The 17,497-nt window shown below is 37.7% G+C and overlaps 1 protein-coding gene across 6 annotated transcripts in view; it reads left to right on the forward strand.

Annotated features, from left to right (window-relative positions):
* Window positions 1-17,497, forward strand: part of lrp8 (low density lipoprotein receptor-related protein 8, apolipoprotein e receptor) — a 240,181-nt gene that overhangs the window by 113,423 nt on the left and 109,261 nt on the right. For all 6 annotated transcript variants that reach the window (XM_055212408.2, XM_055212411.2, XM_055212410.2 and 3 more), the window contains exon 3: window positions 6,106-6,228. In XM_055212408.2, the coding sequence (XP_055068383.2) occupies window positions 6,106-6,228 (123 nt within the window). The remainder of the gene's footprint in view (window positions 1-6,105; window positions 6,229-17,497) is intronic.

Below are 17,497 nucleotides of genomic sequence, written 5' to 3' on the forward strand. Positions count from 1 at the left end.
TCTATTTGTTGTATATTGACCACAATGTCATCATGAATATTTTAGAAATATTTAAGCCCAAATATCATGCATTGTACTTTAAAGGAAAACAGCCCTGTTTTCAGATGTTTCTATTTCTATGTTCCTATTTTCGGGTGTTTCTTGTATCACCTCCCACCTCTACAATGGGTTTATAGGTGCACAGGAACAATCCTTCCTAAAAGGCATTAAACTTTAATTTACAAAGACGTAAAACTCACCGAGTGGTCAGGGGTGTTCACTGATATGCTCACACAAAAATCGCTGCAAAAGATGCTTTCCAACAGGTTTTATCGTAATTTTTGCCAACTCCATTGACTTGTATTAGATGTGCTGTGAGGTACGGTATTACTCCGCGCCGGGAACTCGTTTGTATTCTTGCAATTGGCAAAGGCAGATTAAGGCCACCAACTGGGCTGGAGTGTCTATTATTCAAGCTCTCAGCGGAAGAATATACAGGTGTGAGGCGTTTGGAAAAATAGGTCCACAAGTTTACAACAAATGCTAAAACACCTGTTGGAAAGCATCTTTTGCAGCAATTCCTGTGTGAGCACACCAGTGAACACCCCCGACCACTCGGCGAGCCCCACGTCCCTGCAAACGAAAGTTTAATGCATTCTAGGAAGGACTGCCCCAGTGCACCTACACACCCATTGTAGAGGTGGGAGGTGAAACAACAAACACCCGAAAATTCTCGGGCAGCCGCACATGTCAAAATTTCAGTCAAAACCGCTCCACCTCGCAAACAATCTGAAAACAGGGCTTTAAGTGTAAAATACCGAACTTGTCCTTTAATCTTTGTACAGCGCCTCATGAATGTGTTAACATTTAGCCTAGCCCCATTCATTTCTTAGGATCCAAACAGGGATGAATTTAGAAGCCACAAAACAAAAATTGCGTTTTATTTTGTGCCACCATACTTACTCGTGTAACTACTCATGTAACAGTCTTTAAATAGGGAAAACATGGAAGTGTTTGGTGGCTTCTAAATTCATCCCTGTTTGGAATGAATGGGGCTAGGCTAAATGCTAACACATTCACGACGCGCTGTACAAAGACTAAGTGTACGCATTGAAAAAAGATAGGTATGTATTAAATCATCTAAGTTGAGGTTAAGAACATTATAAAATATTGAAAAATTGTGGTGTTTTCCTTTAAATAAGATTTAATCTGTAACATCTGAAAGCATGAGATGGACTGAATGTGTGACCCTTTGAGATGCATCTTTTCACAGACTCCATTTACTGTACATTACGACTGCTTTATGTTTATAGCCCTTCTCAAGATGGCACTGCCATTGCCTTACCCCATAATAGGTGAGCTCTCTAATCTGAAACGAACACTCAGAACCACATACAGTAAACCAGTCAGTCAATCATAGCAGCTTTCCAAACAGCATGTAATCTGTTATAACAGCCTATAATTGTCCCAGGTGACATAAGTGGACTATCATATATTACATCAAAATTAACAATCATTAGACTAGAGCTGCTAGAAGCTAATAAATGTCTGCTGTTTTCTAAAAGCTCTTAAAAACCCCAACGTAAATCACCTTCAGGCATGATTTTGTTACCTCAAAGCTGATAGTACAGCTTGAAGTAGATTGACAATTTTCTAAGGTTTTTGGCAGTTTCCAGGAAGTTGAAGGTGTCAGACGTGTTTAGCCTGCAGTCAGACATTCTCTGTGAAGTCTTGGAGGAAATGGCTTGTGAAAATCGAAGGACTTTGACCTTACTCTACAGTCATGTCCAATGCAGACCACCCGCTCCGTGAAACGATGGCAGGGAACAAAGAAACTGCTAGCTACTGCTAAACATCAATCCCTAGAGCTCCTTTAGTGAAAGGCTCCTTTTTTATGGAATTCTGGGAATGTCATGGATTTTCCTACTTGCACTAATTGCGAATATATTCCCTATCCTTTGCTTATTCTTGCCTTTTAAAGTTTTACCAGGGGAATTACCATTTGCTAATGTTTATATATAGTATGTGTGATTTAATAGATTTTTTCTATTTATTTTAAATAGCATGTTGTGTTATTCAATGGAACTGTATATGCAACCTTAAAGTATGTGAGTATCTGCATAATGGAATATATGGTGCTTGTAATACATAGCATCTTTTAATCAGTACATCCCATGAGTCGGTGCTTGAGGCCGCCTGTCTTCGTCTGAAGTCCTACAGGAAAATTAGTTAAACCAACACGTGTGCTTGGCCGGGTTTTCCCAGACCTACGCAACATAATATCCACCTCCCCAAGTCAGTAACATTTGGCATCACTTCAAGCTGTGATTTTTGACACAAAAATGCAATTGCAAAATAATGACGTCCCACCCCAGACTCCACACAGTTCAACCATGTGACGCATTGGACTGCTTAAACACAAATAGCATTGTTGTAGGAGTCACCGTGCTTTTGCACTTTCAGTTATCAAACATGAATTGTTTGCACATTAAGCTACACTACTAAAAATTAAAGGTTCCAAAAAAATGCTCTTTGTCAGGCTGTTTGGTTATATGATCTTAGGTCTTTGTAGTAGAAAAAGGTTCTTAAGACTATGAAAAGGTCCTTTCAGGAAATTGTAATTTATAGTCGCGCGTAAGTTCTGTGCCATACGCCGTAGGCTGTCTGTAGCACAGCGTAGCTTGACGTGCACCTCGCAAAGATGTAACAACATGTCCGTTCTACGTGGACCGCAAGCACTGTGATTGGTCCACTAAACAATTTCCACGCTTTACCTTTAAGAAAAGGAATGAAGTGTTTTGCTTGAAAGACATGTAGTCTGTGGTGCAGTCACGTTTTGTCCTTGTGATAAGGCTATTGAAGGATCTTTGGTAATTAACTGGTGCTCAATGCTCACTGACCACCTCTTTCTGTAGACTTTGAAAGTACTCAACCCATAACCTACTGGTTTCAGAGGAAGATAAGGGATTGGGAAACAGGGTCTCTGTGCTGTGTGAACTGGTAAATCTCTAGGCTTGTTTCAGTATCAGGTAGCTTGGCTGGGGAGATAGGAGAGACTTAGATTAAATCCTCTTGTTCTGATGAGAGGCTTGGGATTTGTTCACCGTTCCAAAGAAAAATTTTACAGAATTACCTCTCTGTAGCAAGACAGGTTTACCTTTCTGTAGCAAGACAGGTTCACAGTGCATTTGTTTGATTGTTTCTATGACTTTCATGTGCCTAGATTTAAAGTAAATCTCTTTGAAGGTTTGTACTATTTTACATTAGATTTAATGTAATTTTTAACTGATTTTGTCATTTCCAACACTGTAAAAATGTTTTTTTTAGGTAATATTAACATGTGTTTTTATGTTATTTAGTTATTAAATTGAGTTAACCTCTTCAGCTTTTACCCACCTTTTAAAAAAAATGTGTCATACCCAAACTAAAATAGATACAGTTCATAAAGCCTTTGCTCTAAAAACATAAGTTTGGTCTTATTTGAAAGCAGACAGTTGGAAGTATATTGTAAAGACAGAATTATTGTTTTGTGATACTAAAAGAAATTGTTAAGAAGAACTTAAAAATACATTTCGAATAACTTTACAAATTACATTTGATATATATTTATAATAATATAATTGAAATTGGCCTTAAATGAATCTTGAAATGCCATGCAGCTTAAACCACAGGTCAGACCATGTTCTGTTTCAAATGACATGAAAATTTTTGCACTTACATTTTTATGTTTATTCAACTTGAATTTAGAATAACAAAATACAGTCCAACTATCTTTGGTTGATTCAAGCTTTATTTTTATAATTTATAGCAACTCCTTAAAGGGCTGTCACAATGAATAAATAATCGTCTCATCGCGATTGTTTGACCTCATCGTGATGATTTCAGATCACCGCAATGATTGCACATCTCTTTAAAAAACACAAGGGGGAGCTGCAGCGCATATATAAACGAGACAGTATTAGATGGCGCTCCTTAACTGATATTGTAACATAATATTTTGCAAAATCACTCAAAACAGTGGAAAAAACAAAAATGCTGAAAAACTTTAAAGGGACGTAAGTAGGGTTTTACGGGTTTTATTTATCAAAATCAATGTCTTTATTCATAAATATGTCCTTGTTATTTTCAAATGACCTCTGCCAGTGATCGGACTTTTCTTTGTAAGCTTAGAATTTCTTCTCTTTACTTACATTGAACGGGTAAGTCCAAGGAGGGTTTCATGTCGTTCCACCGTATTGATAAACTATAATAGCAGAGAGGGACAAAAAGCACTAGCGTACCAACGCATTTCCACAACGCGTTTTCATTCAGAACACGTGAACCAGCTAAAACGGACAAGGAGATCAGTGATTACATAACTGCTATCATAGTTGCAACACGCATTTGGAAAAGCGAGGCGCTAGAGAGCACTATTCGTTTGAATGCAAAATACAATTTCACCACTAGATGGGGTAAATCCTACTTATTGTCCCTTTAACTATTTCACCGCCAGCGTTTTATAAAAAAGTTGCTAGCCAGCGCCAGCGTTTTTCATGATTTTCACCAAAGTTTAATGCCTTCCAGAAAATGTTCTTCTTTAAATATATATACAATATACCAAATGAAAAAACAGACCCTCTGCTTTCAAAAAAAAAAAAGTTTCTTCCTACCTTCAGTGGTTCTTTTGTAATCAGCTTTTGAATATGGGTAGGTTTCTGCAAAAACAACACATTTTGAGCAAAAAGCAGAGATAATTCCATTTTTGTGACGGACTTTTCATAGAGATCCCATTCAGAGCAATCTTTAAAACAGACACGGACATGCAGCTGCTTGCCATAGGGCAATACTTCCGGGTTTAAAAAGTTGCGGAAGCGCGCCACCTGGTGGATAATAGCGGGATTGCGGAAAGACGGAAAATCTCGTCATTGGCGGGGAAGCGTTTTCCCTTAATTGACGAGATATCTCGTCAATGGCGGGGAAAGAGTTAATAAATAGTATATACTCCCAGGTAAAACATACATTTACAAAAGAGCAATTCCAATTTTAATGAAGTGAAAGATTTAATTAATCACAACAATGTTTATTTTTTATGAAGAATTTTCAGTTTTTAAAAGATATATTCATTAAATAAATACTTTTAAATATGTGTTATGTGTAGTAATATTTACTGCCAGGTAAACCTTGCAAAAGATTTTATTGAAATAATCACAACAATTAATGAAAATGATTTCATGAACAAACAAACATTTATGAGAATTAAATGTCAAAGCAATAAAACAGACAATTAATCATCATAATCGTCATAAAAGTCCTAAAACAGGCAATTAACCATCAGCCAAATTTCAGAATCGTGACAGCACTAACTTCTCACTAGTTAAGAAAGTTGAAATGAATTGTAATTTTTTTGTAAATAAAAGTTGAAGTGCAACAATGTATGTATAAATCTGGAAAAAAATCACATATGCCATTTAAATAAATATAAAAAAAAAATTTCTATACAAAGACACATTGTTTATTAGAAAAAAAATAAGCATAAGTAGTATTTGCAGAACATGGTGTTGCATGTTTGTGAGAACTATCTTTAAAAAAACTCCCTGATAAAGCTCTTATTGGTCTTTCTCCCAGAGAGTTGACAACGGTTAATCATTTACTCTCCCTGCAGGCTGTTTTACCCCATCAACAGATTTACTAGACTTAAAGCAAGCTGGCTTTATCTACAAGCGTTCAAAAACAAAAGTTAAGGGTTCATATATTCACAATAATGTGCACCTGTGCTTTCGTAATTGATCCCGATAGACCCATTTCCTCAGTTCATTCAAGCTCTCTTCCCAATTAAACCACAAACACAACCAGAAGAAGCGGCAGAGAAATATTGTGCACCTAGCCATATAGCGCTTGCTATTTGTTGTTGAATGAAGCTTCTTAAGTTTCTTTCTCCGTTGTTGCCAAGTGTAATTTGTTATCAATTTGTAGTAATCTAATTTAGTCGGCTCCAAAGTGTGGTGACCTAATACTGTAGATCAGTTATGTTTGATTTTAGTTATATTATGCATTTTTACTTTCCCTGTTAATATGTGCACATATATGCACATTTGCATTTAAATTTAATGCATTAAAAACATTCTTTTCCTCTATTTCCTTAAACAGCAAAAAAGACGTGTGCCACGACAGATTTTGCTTGTAAGAACGGACAGTGCGTCCCAGCCCGCTGGAGATGTGATGGAGAACCTGAGTGTCCAGATGGTTCAGACGAAGCAGAATCCACCTGCTGTGAGTAATCTCAGCATGTGTGTGTTTGTGTTAATGTGATGGTGTTTGAGTATCATTTACAGTACACTAAAGCATGTAAATCTATGAGAGCATATCAACTATCACTTATTATTCTGTGAAATTTTACATCGGTCATTTGCAACTGTATGACATTCGCTGAAACTGGTAACGGATCACTCATCTGAGTACTGCAAATCATCTTGACCGGTACTACTTGTATGTTTAGTCTATCACTTCGCTGTCAATTTCTTCATGCCAACATGAGTTTGTTACAAATGAGGCTATTAAATAGTTTAATCAATATTTAGTATCCAAGTAATTAATCGTGTGGCAAGTAGCTGTGCAATAAGCGATATAATTTACATCCAGCTGGTTGTTATTCCTTTTGGGTAATAAAAAATCTTTACAGTTCATGTTAGAGGCTATTTACACCTCATATTAAGATGTGTTTTGGTCAATCGGATCACAAGTGGACAACGCTAAATACAGGTGTAAACAGGGTGTGAAACGTTTTGATCTTTTACACTTTCGACCACATTCAGAGGTAGTCGAAAACGCATTTCACCAGATTGCTTTTGTGGTGTAGACATGAATGTGATTGTGTTTGAACAGCCCAAAATCATTGTGGCACAGTGATATTACGCAGCAGCCGAAAATTGTCCCCTTAGTAAATTTCAATGGCAGGGGACTATTTTCAGGCACTGCGTAGTATCACTGCGCCTGCAGCCATGTTGCAGCGGCAAGGTCCTTGATTGTTGCGCCGGAATGAGAGTATAGCTCCTAACCATATCTGCGTAGAAAATCACAACTTTTTACATTTTCTGTCGGTCTTAATACACTATGTAACTACAGAAGTAGAGTTTTAAATAGGAAAAATATCGAAACTTTGGTTATGTTTTAGCGCGATGCCAATGGTCCAATCAGATTCAATGAATTGTGCTAAGCTATGCTAAAAGTGGTACCGCCAGCCAGACCCGGAGATCAGCTGAATGGATTCTAAAACGGTAAGATTCAAATGTTTAACTCTAGGGGGAGCTGGAAAATCAGCATATTTTCAAAAAAAGTGGAATGTCCCTTTAAGGAATACTTCACATAAATTGAAAATTAGCCCATATTTTACTCGCGCTCAATTTATCTTGGGTTTTTATGATTTTTTTCTTTTAGCTGAACAAAAGCAAAGTTGTATTAAATAATAACTTTGCTTTATCTGCAGCATACTAATGGCATTGGATAGTGCCCCTTTTTTAAAGGTTCAGAAAGCACCTATCAAAACTAATCCATACAGTTATTAAATATCTCCCGAAGTGAAGCAATGGGTTTTTGTAAGGAAAATATTTATAAGCCGTAGGTGTAGCATAGATAAAAATAGATGCCTCTCGCAAAAACAACATAGCCATGTGTTGTTTATAACAGAGGAGGACGGCAAACAGAAGTGAATTCTGTTCGTAAAAACAAAACTGTTCGTCTTTTCTCATTTAAAATTTTAATTAAAATTTAATTAATCTTGCATTCCATTTGCCTTTTGATAAAAACAAATAAGCACACTGCAATTTTTTTGTCCTTGGGTGTACAAGAGCAATCAAGCAATTTAGAAACCTTTTAATAGATCAAATCTCATAATGGTTTGGAAGACTCGTCACTCAGAATCATGCGATCATAAACCTCAAAATTGCCTTTTTAATAACCGAATTGGTCTTTAAAAATATTTAATTATTTGAAACAACATTCAAGTAGCTACCTCCAACTTTACAGAATCACTGTGCAAATACTTACAGTTGTGATTACTGTACTGTATATCCAATAATTTTACACAATTACATAATACATAATTTGTCTTACAAGTAAACAGTTAAAGGTGCAGTGTGTAATTTTTAGAAGGATCTCTTGACAGAAATGCAAAATAATATAAAAAACTATATGATCAGGGGTGTATAAAAAGCTTTCATAATGAACTGTTGTGTTTATTGCCTTAGAATGATACGTTTTTAACTACATACAGCGAGGGTCCCCTTACATGGAAGTTGCCATTTTGGGCCACCATGTTTCTACAAAAGCCCTTAACAGACAAACTTTTTTTACTAAGTTGTCTCTGACGAAGACATTTTTGTTCAGTGGTGGCTACTGTAGCTTCTCTATGTGTTTTTTTTTTTATAAACGAGAGGTGAGTGGTGGACTTCGCAACCTCACCACTAGATGCAGCTAAAATTTACACACTGCACCTTTATAGTTAAGTCAGTAAAGTTAGTTTGCCCTTTATTTGCATACACCCAGCTCTTTTGTTTTTCATTATCTACCGAGGATCGCCTCCGGAGCCATTTCGCAATCTACATAGCTGTTTTAAGCTCTGGACTGAGACTCTCTTGGCCATATGATGCCATTTTGCCATTGGCTACTGTTGTATCTCCAGCTGTTAATTGGCAGCAGTAATGCCCGCTCCCCACTGGCATATTCACTCAGTTGTGTGCAAGTAATTGATAGTATCCACTCAGATCGCGTGCAAATCAATTTTTGCACCTATTCCTTACGCTCCGATTCAGATGTTACTTCATTAGTGTGCCAGGAGCGCATTCTGTTCCCCTTGCCGCCAAGTGAAGCTTCCAGTTCAGTGATTGCAAGATGAGCTGTGATTTTGGCAGTGTTTACCTTTAGATGCTGGAATCTGGGCAGGCAGGGATGATGGAGACATTGCTTGAAACCCAGGGCCTTCACCACTGTAGCTATTGCAGGCAGCCATCCGATATATGCATATTTGACCATGATTGAGGTGTCATGACGATTATTTTTTCTTTCATGATTTTTGAGGTTCACTTGCAAGTTTTACATCTAGAAACAACTCTTGCATTTAAATGATAGATGTGTTTTGAAAGGTGTGTCTCAGTCATGACGGAAGTAAATGCGCACTGCTTTAAAAACAATATGGATTATTGGTTTAAAGAGCCACACAGATCCAAAATTGAAAATGACCTGTATTGCAGTGTGTCATGTAGCTGTCCATCAATCTAAACAAAGTAGTTAAACCAAAAAGTGCAATTAATAAAGTTGTTGGCTTCTAAAGTAGGGAGTCGACTCTGAATCGCTGAAACGAGTCGTCATATGTATTGAATCTCCTGCCTGACTTTATCCACGTAAAGGGCTCGTTATAGTTGTGCGTAGGTCCTACGGCATAGCTGTGACGGCATAGGTTCCGCGTCGGTTTTCATTTATACTTTTGCGTCGTCCTCCGCGTCAACATGCAAACACACGCGCAAACCACTGGTAGGCAGTATCCACGCGTGTAACCACAGTAGCAGCGCGACCGTCAGTGAAGAAGAAGCTTGGCAAGTTAACCCACAAACGAAGAAGAAACAGCAACTTGTTGTGTATGATTTGAGAAGACCAGCAATGATGGAAGTAAATAAACAGCGACTTTCGTTGCAGTTTGAGTTAAATCACTCCCCAACTTGGCCTATCTTTGTTTTCACCGTCGCAAACGGAAATACCCATGACGCAGTTTTTTTTTACCTGACGGGAGGTGTTCTGGTGGACCAATCACCGCGCTTGCGGTCCGCGTAGAACTGACGCGCTGTTAAAATTTTTGCGAGGTGCATGTCAGGCTACCCAGAGCTACGCATAGCCTACGTCGTAGCTACGGCGTAGAACTTACGCACGACTATAAAACGCCCTTAATACCAACACTTTGCATAATAATCTCCGCCTACAGCCTTGCCCGGGAAAAACGAAAACTATGACCTAGTTGGTGTGTAAACATCATATCACGCTGTGTTTTCAGTTTGTGTTGTTTTCACTGCCAAATGATGAAGATATATGAAGAATCTGTGGTTAAAATAACTTTTTCAAGGAGGGATATAATAAACTGTTGGCTATGAAGAATCAGTGGTAAAAAAAACTTTTTCACGGAGGGATTTACTAGACGTTTGGCAATTATAGATGGTTCAGTCCCCACTTTATTTGGAACAACATGCGTCTCCCTTTTTGCATTGAAACTGTGAACTGTTTGGGTCTAATAAAGACTACCCTGAAAAAAATTATTCATTCAATTTGCTAAATTTTTTAAAGGTAAGTGGTTGCAATCAATTTACTTAAGCTACATTAAAAAAAAGAAATACAAAACAAAACCAAAACTTTAGTTTAAATGTAGCTTAAATTAATTGATTGCGACCACTTACCTTAAAAAACTTAGTAAATTGAATGAATCATTTTTTCAGTGTATTAAATTCAGAAAATTCCTGGAACATATTCCTCAAATTTCCTCAGCTTAATTTCTTCTTGACAGAACAAAGAAAAACATAAACATCTTAAATGACATGGGTGTGACTAAATTATCAGGATTTTCTTTTTAATGAAAATGGAGGACTCCTTTAAAGGGATACTTCACCGATTTAGCATTCAGCTTTGTATCTGTAGAAACCCGGCAGTATTACTGAATGACCATGTTTCCCTCCCTCATTTCCACCTGAGAGGAGAGATATCTGCATTTTGGTTCTGCAAAAAAGTCCTCCGATGTTGTAATATGACGATTTTTGCATCATCGGAGGACTTTTTTGCAGAACCAAAATGCAGATATCTCTCCTCTCAGGGGGAAATGATGGAGGGAAACATGGTCATTCAGTAATACTGCCGGGTTTCTACAGATACAAAGCTGAATGCTAAATCGGTGAAGTATCCCTTTAATTCTTATCAAATTCTTGTTAAAGACCCCATGATAGGACACACACACACACACACACACACCTAGATGTGTCTGTTTCCACATCCGTGCGTGTTGAAGCCAGGCGCGTTTCCCTAATCTCCTTGTTTCTGTGTTAGATTGCTTTTCAGAATTGCTCTTAGCTTTGTTCTGTGGCCTTTGTTTTTTTTTTTATCAAAGTAACATAGACCACAGTGCTTCACTGCTCCTCCACACGGTGCTCTGCTTGCCTCAAATAGGCTTATTTCCCAGAATCCTCTTCAAACATTTGCCTCCCTCTGGTAATGCAGAATTTAAGGACTGTCATGCCATTACAGCAGACTATCATGTTGGGCTAAACATGTGAGTAATTTTGAAAAACGACCAGGGTTTGGCAATGCCTCGGTGTGGGATATCTTGATCAATGAGATCAGCGGGCTGGTCATTACCGTTGCATTAAAAAGTAATAAACAGCCGTGTGTGTACATGACTCAGGTGCTTGTTCAAAACCAAATCTGGGTTCATATATTCTGGAATTATTATGAAAAATGAGAGAGGAACCTTGCTGGGATCGAATGGTAATTAATCAGCTTCATTATGTGTGTGTGTGTCAGAAGGGCACATTATGAAAGCTGTATGTGGGAGAATTAGGGTCAAATAAAGGGTCGTATTTTAGACCCTGCAGCTGCTGCTGGACAGATTTGCTGCAATAGGGTCTCTGGTCAAACTGTTTGCCTTTTATCGTCAAAGTTTTATTTCAGTACAGAGACCCGAGCACAGAGGTTGTTGAAATAAAAATTTGTGATAGGCTGTAATAGAGCTCAATTGGCTCCAGTAATACTTCAATATAAATTTTACTTGCATTTTGGGTTGGGAATTTGAACAAACCCCAAAGTGTTAAACTTAAATTTATCCTGAACTGTGAGAAGGACATAAATAACTTCCAAGTCGTGTAGTTTATTGAGAAAGGTGTTATTCACTAAGCAAGCACACATGTAAAAACTACCCAAAACAGCAACTGCCTAGCAATGCATAATGTTAACATGTCAAGATGTAGCTATAACTTTTGAATTGATTTTCAGTCAGCATTCAAAAGTTAAATACTGAACCGTAGCAAAAGTGTTATATACTATTCAGCATTGACAACTGATTCAGGTTAAGACATTACAGGGCTCCAGACTGCCACCAAATTGTGGCATTTTGCCACCAAAATTTAGAGTGTGCCACTGAATTTTACATCCAGTCGCTATAGTTTCTGCATCTATCATAAAAGTATTTATTAGTAATACAGTGGAAATTGGTAGAAATGTGAATATTTGGTTAGCATTTTGATTGACGGTGTGTGCCCCTTAATTTTCTGGTTGCGCCCCTAAAATTTTCAGTTGGGGGCCACTGTGCTCTTAGTGAAAAAAGTTAGTCCAGAGCCCTGACATTAGTGTAAGTGACTTCCAGCTGAGCAAATGAAATGTGTTTAAAGCCCGGGATACACTGCACGATTATTGGCTGTCCCAGACGAAAGATTGCCATCGTGAAACAATCGTCGCGATTTCTTCATCGGTGGTCCTATGTCGTACAAAGAGAGGTTCAAAGACGACCGTTTTCACCGGTCTTGCGTCCAAAGATAGCCTACGATAGTTTTCTGACAGTGTCAGAAATTCGGCATGATCACCGCACAGTGTGTTTGCTGCTACGACCTGCGCGCCGGTATTTGTTTACCACGAGCGCATGCTGGTGACGTTGCGCAACATGTGACGCTGCCGCCGAAGCTTCCGTGTCATCATCGTACAGTCTACATGCCTCTTGTACCAGAGTTTAAACGATACATGTCGCACAGTGTGATAAGGTGTAGTGTATTCCGGGCTTTAATCAAGAAACATACAGCAGATATACAAAACATTTGACATATAAATGACCTCTGCTTCTGTTGTATTCAAGGTCAGGCAATAGTAGGGTTTTTTTAAGTATTCCACTCAAATATTACATAAAGTGTTGCTATACTTATATGTCAGTTTCAAGACTTTTGTCCATCAGTGTCCCTTTTTGATTTACTGTAATTAATGTGCCATTGTGAGTAATAGAACCTGCAAATGTTAAATGTTAACATGCAAACTAAATCACATTTACCGATGTAGTGTACACACAGTGTACATGTTTGTTAGCCATTATATGTTTATAGTGAAGAGAGGACAAATAATTTTGTATAGGATGTAAAAGTAAGACACTAAAATATAATTTGCAAAATTTGTGTGTGAAAATGGAACAAATGTGCTAAAACAGTGTCTTTATAGTCAAGGCCGCGTTATCCTAATGGGCAACATGGGCTGCAGCCCAGGGCCCCGAACACTAGGGGGCCTCCGAGACAATTCTATTTTGAGTTTTTAAAAACATTTTGATTGACGTAATTATGCGTAAGCGCTACCTAGAGCAGAGGCCCCCAACCACTGGGTTGCAAGAATGTTCTGAAAAAATTTGTATAATAGCTACGTAATAGCTTATGGGATATTTTGTCCTTTAAGAGCCGACTTCAAATAACATCGATCATTTCCACTCTTGTACAAGGCTGCGGTCTCTCGTTCTCTCTCTCTCTCTCTCTCTCTCTCTCTCTCTCTCACTCTCTCTCTCTCTCTCTCTCTCCCAGTGCATAGGCAATCACATTGCTGTCTTTAGAGTTTGAGTATACAGTACTTCTAAAACACAGAGGTATTCTTTATGAATCATTTCCAAATGTACCTCGATAATCATGTATACGTGAAGACGTTCAACCTGGTAACATCCCAAATGACTGAAAAGTCATTTCAGAATTATCCAGTGATCGTGACACCATGATCACAATTAACTCTTTTACTTCAGTAATAATATTTTAACAGGTACGCTTTTAACGTAGGTTTGAAGGAACCTAAACAGTGTCATCATCATTAAAATCATATCGTAAACGGGAGTCTCTGTGCCTCCGCGCCCGGCCGCAATTCTTCTGGCATCTCTCCTCATCATCTCCTCCTTCACTTAAACTTGGGGCTTGAACCCGACCTAAGGTCGAGCTGCCTTCAAAAAAAAAAGTTTGTTTACCGTTAATTATTATGACTAAATATAGGCATGCGATCTCGTGAAACAATGAAAGTAGGCTAAAAATGTATAAAAGAAAGTTATAAGTTAAGCAAAGATTATGAGGGCACATGATCTTTTTTTAAATAATTAAGCTCACAGATAAGTCATTTGTAAAAAATACCATAATATTCCAAAACAAATGACAGTTTTTAATTTTATTTTTATGGCGACTTTAAATACTATATATTAACAAATAATATATTTTAAATAATATACAATTTAATAAGAATTAAAAAATTCAATTAAAGGGCATCACAAGTTTTCTTAAAGGTGCAATAGAATAAAAAACTGTATTTACCTAGGCATAGTGAAATAATAAGAGCTCTGTACATGGTAATGACATATCATTAAATGTTTCTGGATATTTTTTGCACTTAATAAATTTACATACCTTCTATGTAAATATCAAAGAACAATTAAACATATTACTTCAATGAATTCTTTGGCACCTTTAAAATAAAAATTGTTACCTCTGCGGATATATGTTAAATTAAGATAACGTATATCAGTCTGGATTACGTAAATCCAACAATTATTTTTTCAGTGAAGGTTTAGGATATTAATATACTGAATGCCGATCACTTGTTCCTTTACCTTAGGGGTCTGAGCTATTGTAGATTAAAACGGACATTTCAGAATTGGATATTGGTCCTGCTGACCAGTTTAATAGATCTCATAATAGCAGGCATCTACATCAGAGGAGTGTATTAGATTTTCCACTGAGGATTTCACTCCAGGTACCCGACATTCATACACTTTTTATCTCTTCTCCTATGCATCAATTATGTCGGAGTGGTCTCTCTTCACTTACTCAGAGTCTTAGCCAGCTAGTTTTTGCGCTGAGTTAGTAAAAATGCCTTTCACATTAGGGTTGTGCCGATAGACGATAGTATCGTGTATCGACGATCTTCAGACATATCGCCAATGGCAGGCTTTCATGGCGATAGTCACGACGATAGTTGGCGAATGGTTATTATTATTATTATTATAATCATAGTTTTATATTAACACCCACAATGCATGCTTTTCCTCACATGAGGGTTTTGCTTCACTTTACGTGGAGAGCTTGTAAAGAGAGAATTCCTTCTTGCACGTACCTGCATTAATGCGCGCGTCTTGGTCTCCTTCTACCACTAAAATCCAGCGCGCCGCGTCATGAGCAGCTGCGCTTCTCTCTGTCTCACGTGCACGCGCTCTCACGTCTGTCCGAAGTCTAAACATAAACTAAAGTAGTAATCCTTATGTATTTGTTCAGTTTAATGCGTTTCATGCGAGCTGAGGCAAACTTTACATTTTGTTTAAAATATGACCCGCTGCATATTAGCGCCTCTCTCTCACTCGCGTACGTGCAGAAAGCTGCGCTCTGTCTGAAGTCAGATCACTAGGTATTAATCCTGTTTATGATATGCATTTCAAGGAGTTGTAGAAACACGTCCCTCGTGTTTAATATATGATTGTGTTTAAAATATGATAGCTATATACATTCAACCGTGGCGGCCCGCCATGCCTAAAACATCCCCGCCACGCCTGCGGTTGTGGATAGAAGGGATACAGCAAACGAAATCTCGCTGACTGACCACTGTTTTAATCTAATCCTTTAACCAAACCCAACTCTAAACACAAAATTTCACACGATTGTAGGATGTATTTGTATCTCATTTAGCCAGAGCCGCTGTTTTCATCCTAATAATCCTACCTCCAAATCTAATCATTAACTTTTCGGCATTTGCTGTATCCCTTCTAGACAAAACCCACGGCGGCAGCTCGCTAAGAAGCTACAGAAATGTCCGCTCTGCCAGACTGGCTGTCTTAGAAATAAATTCCTTTCTGGATTCGCGTTGTTAACTCATTTATAAATAAATCTCCTAAAGTATCATAATTTCTTCCATGGGTTTAGTTTAATGAACAAATAGATTTAAATGAACAGAGGATGATTAGGCTACGTCTCTGTTTTGAGAAATAATAATAAAATAAATAAGCCTATACGAAATATGTTACACTTAAATAATAATTAAATTGACAAAACGAATAAAAAAGTATTTGAGTTTCTGTTTTTTTTTTGTGACGCGCTGACCAAAGCAGCAGAAAGCACGTCATGTTTTTAATGATTTTAAGTAAGCACAAAGTTTTCTCCTTATTGTGAGTTTACACAAATTAAAAATACATAATTTGAAGTTTCGAATATTGTTTTACTTTTATCTTTATTACTATAAATTTAGGGTAATTTAAGGTGCAAGGTCATCACGCATTTGATGTTCAACGCGGACGCAGCGCAGGGCTGCGAGAAAAGACATTATTAAACTTTCGATTTAACATATTACGAGTTTTTTGGACATTCATTTGGAATCACTGTACTCAGTCATATTATCAACTTATCTGGTCATTAGTTATTCAGAATATAGGCTATAAGCGCAGTAGCGCGCTGCTGACCGCTCAGCTGTCAATCAATCTTCTGTGCTTTAGATCAACACTCACAAAGTTTCACATTAAATTATATGATATTTGTCCAAAAACAAAAGGCTAAATACTGAATACTACTTATATGCGACTGCAAGACATTAATAGTCGAATCTGTTTGTAAGGAAACTTACATTATTTCCGTGGAAGAGAAGAACGTTGGTAATAGAAACTTGAGGCAGACGGTGAGACTGTTTTATCTGTTTTCAGACGAAACAGCAGGGTCGGGGTACCCACGGGATTTGATCTAACGGGTGTAATAATAGACTATTCGCGTGTCATTTGTGTTGTAGATGCAGGTCGGGACTCAATAGACAAGAGTAAAATGCGGGTCTAACATCCAAGTTATTTGTGTTTAAGATCTGTCTGAAGACCGTTAAAGGTTTATATTTAACTGCGCGATTTGCGGCGTGACCGGCTCGGGGTCTTTATGTCAAATGGTCCGGACCGGGTGTGAAATAAAATTGCTGCTGATGGATGTTCGGTCAATCACAGTGGTGCGGATTATCAAACAGGACTGTGCGTGAGTTTGCAACAGCTCTGTAACGCTAAACACGAGCACAACTTGCAATGCACACTACATTAAAACTACAATGAAATATCCGAACTGTAACGTTTTTTAAGAAAATACATTTTAGATCAAACATAGAAAAGCAATATGCTATAAATATGAGGAAAAGTAAATGACAGCATGAAAATGATAAAAAATACATGTTAGTTTACTGTAGCCTATATTCTACTTTAAAAAAAATAATGTACATTTATAATCATCATGGGCGCCCCCTGCCGCCACAGCTGAAAAAAATCCTAGAGGAAACACTGCGTTCCGCTGGACCGATGCGTTTAAAAAGGCACCTCATGAGAGCACCACTGCTTGACACGTGTAGTCTTCTGCAACAGCACTAAACCAATGCATTGAATTGTTTATGTGCGCGCACGTGTGTGTGCGTGCGCAGATGCATGTTTTTACAGTTATTAAGTAATCATGATAGGGTTTTAATGACGCGCTCGCATTAATGGCATCAGGTTTAAGAAGGTTGC

This window comes from Misgurnus anguillicaudatus, chromosome 8 (assembly GCF_027580225.2).
Source record: "Misgurnus anguillicaudatus chromosome 8, ASM2758022v2, whole genome shotgun sequence".
NCBI lineage: Eukaryota > Metazoa > Chordata > Actinopteri > Cypriniformes > Cobitidae > Misgurnus > Misgurnus anguillicaudatus.